We start from the raw sequence: 2,289 nt of genomic DNA, 5'->3' as shown, positions 1-2,289 counted from the left end.
ATTTGATGTGTGTTGAAAACAGCTGTTACAGGGTTGTTAATTGATCGGAGTAGAACTGGAGACAGTTTGAACCAGAGTGAAAATCACAGAAAAATCACATTGAAAACACAAATTTGACCTAATTCTGAAATCATTCCTGCGCGTCTCTTCCAGCTTCGCGTGTTCAAGCTCGCTCGCTCGTGGCCGACCCTCAACACCTTGATCAAGATCATCGGGAACTCCATGGGCGCTCTGGGCAACCTGACGCTCGTCCTCGCCATCATCGTCTTCATCTTCGCCGTGGTCGGCATGCAGCTGTTTGGCAAAAACTACCAGGTAACGCCTCCGAGCTCCGAGCTCTGAGATTTGTTGTTGCGTGTTGGGCGTCTCACCCGTGTCGTCCCTCGTTCCTGCAGGACTGCGTGTGCAAGATCTCCAAGGACTGCATGCTTCCTCGCTGGCACATGAAGGACTTCTTCCACTCCTTCCTCATCGTCTTCAGGGTGCTGTGCGGCGAGTGGATCGAGACCATGTGGGACTGCATGGAGGTCGCCGGTCAGCCGCTCTGCATCCTGGTCTTCATGCTGGTCATGGTTATCGGAAACCTGGTGGTGAGTGACCTCTGATCCTTCGCTTATGAATGAATGAATGAATGAATGAATGAATGAATGAATGAATGCTGAAACCTTTGATTCAGATTTTGTCCTGATGGAACTGACGTGGTTTGTTGAATTGCTGTCGGCCAAATTCTGCGCATATTTTTTATTTTTATTTTTGTGTTGTTCATCATGTTGGTAAAAACTCATTTAAACCTTTTAAATCTTTTAAATTTACTGTTTAAAAGTGCAATTTCACCACCTTTTGTCTTTGTATTTATCCAAATATCAAAGTATAAATGTTGTCTTTGTGTCAAGAACAGAAAACAATTAGAAAAAAAAAAATTCAGATTTTGGGCTATAGGCATGGGTGTATCATGAGACAGGAGGCCCCAGGGCACAGATCTGCTAAGGGCCCCTCCACCTCTCCGCCACAGGTGCAAGACGCACAGACGTTTCTAGAGCTTTTGCATGTCTTTTTAGTCGTGCATTTTTTTTTTGTGTGTGTCTCTTTTTGGTAATTTTGTGTCTTTTTGTCGTTGTTTGGGTCTCTTTGAGGTACTTTTGTATCTTAGTGAGGAGAGTTTTTGTCTGTTTTGGTCATTTTTTTGTCATTTTGTGTCTCCTTGTGGTTGTTTTGTCCCTCTATTTTTGTGTCTTTGCGATTGTTTTGTGTTTCTTTATGGTCATTTTTTGTGTCTTGTGGTTGTTTTGTGTCTTTCTGTAGTTGTCTTGGTCTCTGAGGTAATTTTGTGTCTTTTTAAGGTCACTTTTTTTTAGTACATTTTGGTTGTTTTTTATGGCTTTGTAGTCATTTTGTGTCTTTTTGTGATTGTTCTGTGCCTATTTGTAGTTATTTTTGTGTATTTATGGTTGTTTTGTGTCTTATTCAGGATTTTTTTTGGTCAGTTTTGGTCCTTTTTTTGTCGCTTTGGCGTCATTTTGTGTCTCCTTTTGGTTATTTTGTATCTCTAGTCATTTTGTATCACTTTGTGGTTGTTTTATGCCTCTTTGTAGTCTTTTGTTGTGTCTTTGTGGTTGTTTTGTGTCTCTCTATAGTTATTTTGCATCTTTTTACATTTTCTTTGCATCTCTTTCCAGACTGAACTAGAATGTTTTCGCACTGGAACAATTTGGTGCAATTTTGCACCGAATGACTGCATGCTATCTTATTTAAAGATGTGCAAACAGTGCGAGAGCACGGAGACTCTACTTGCTTGGTTCGGCAGTTCGGGGTGCTTTTTTTTACACTTTGCGGCTGCATTGAGAATTACGCACCTTCTTTTTGTCTTCTTTGTGCAAACTTCGCGGATGCAGAAGCCGCTTAGTTGTTCTGCACGATCAGCCATCAGTGGCCGGTTTATCAGCTTCACGTGATAGTTACATTAAATCCAGGAGCTTTGCATGAAATCCTCCCGTCACGAAACGCTCTGCTTGGCTGAGGTGTTGATTGAGCTGATCCCGCCGCAGGCTGCAGTCCGTGCTGCTGCTGAACTTTGTCGTTCAGAGAGGCGTTTCTGATATTTAATCTCCGCTCGCTGGTGCCACTGAGGTCGACTGAATATAAACAGGCTCGTGTTGGTGCAGGGCCAAGATCTGGTGAACTGTGTGTGGACCGGGGTGGATTTGATTGGTCGTGCCCTACAATATCTGATTCTGTTAACCCATTAGGGTCAAGGAATTATTTGGCATTAGCATCTCTGATGAAGCTCAG

At 42.9% G+C, this 2,289-nt stretch overlaps 1 protein-coding gene across 1 annotated transcript; it reads left to right on the top strand.

The window, feature by feature from the left end:
- Window positions 1-153: 153 nt before the first annotated feature.
- LOC121964753 (sodium channel protein type 4 subunit alpha B-like) lies at window positions 154-590 on the top strand (the record flags this gene model as incomplete). Its single annotated transcript, XM_042514947.1, has 2 exons — window positions 154-315; window positions 396-590. Coding segments are annotated over 2 exons (357 nt in total), but the record flags the coding sequence as incomplete, so codon positions are not given.
- Between the last annotated feature and the right edge of the window lie 1,699 nt (window positions 591-2,289).

This window comes from Plectropomus leopardus, unplaced genomic scaffold (assembly GCF_008729295.1).
Source record: "Plectropomus leopardus isolate mb unplaced genomic scaffold, YSFRI_Pleo_2.0 unplaced_scaffold1704, whole genome shotgun sequence".
NCBI classification, from domain to species: domain Eukaryota; kingdom Metazoa; phylum Chordata; class Actinopteri; order Perciformes; family Serranidae; genus Plectropomus; species Plectropomus leopardus.
The sequence above is the reverse complement of the archived record's forward strand: the minus strand, read 5'-3'. Positions and strand labels throughout refer to the sequence as shown.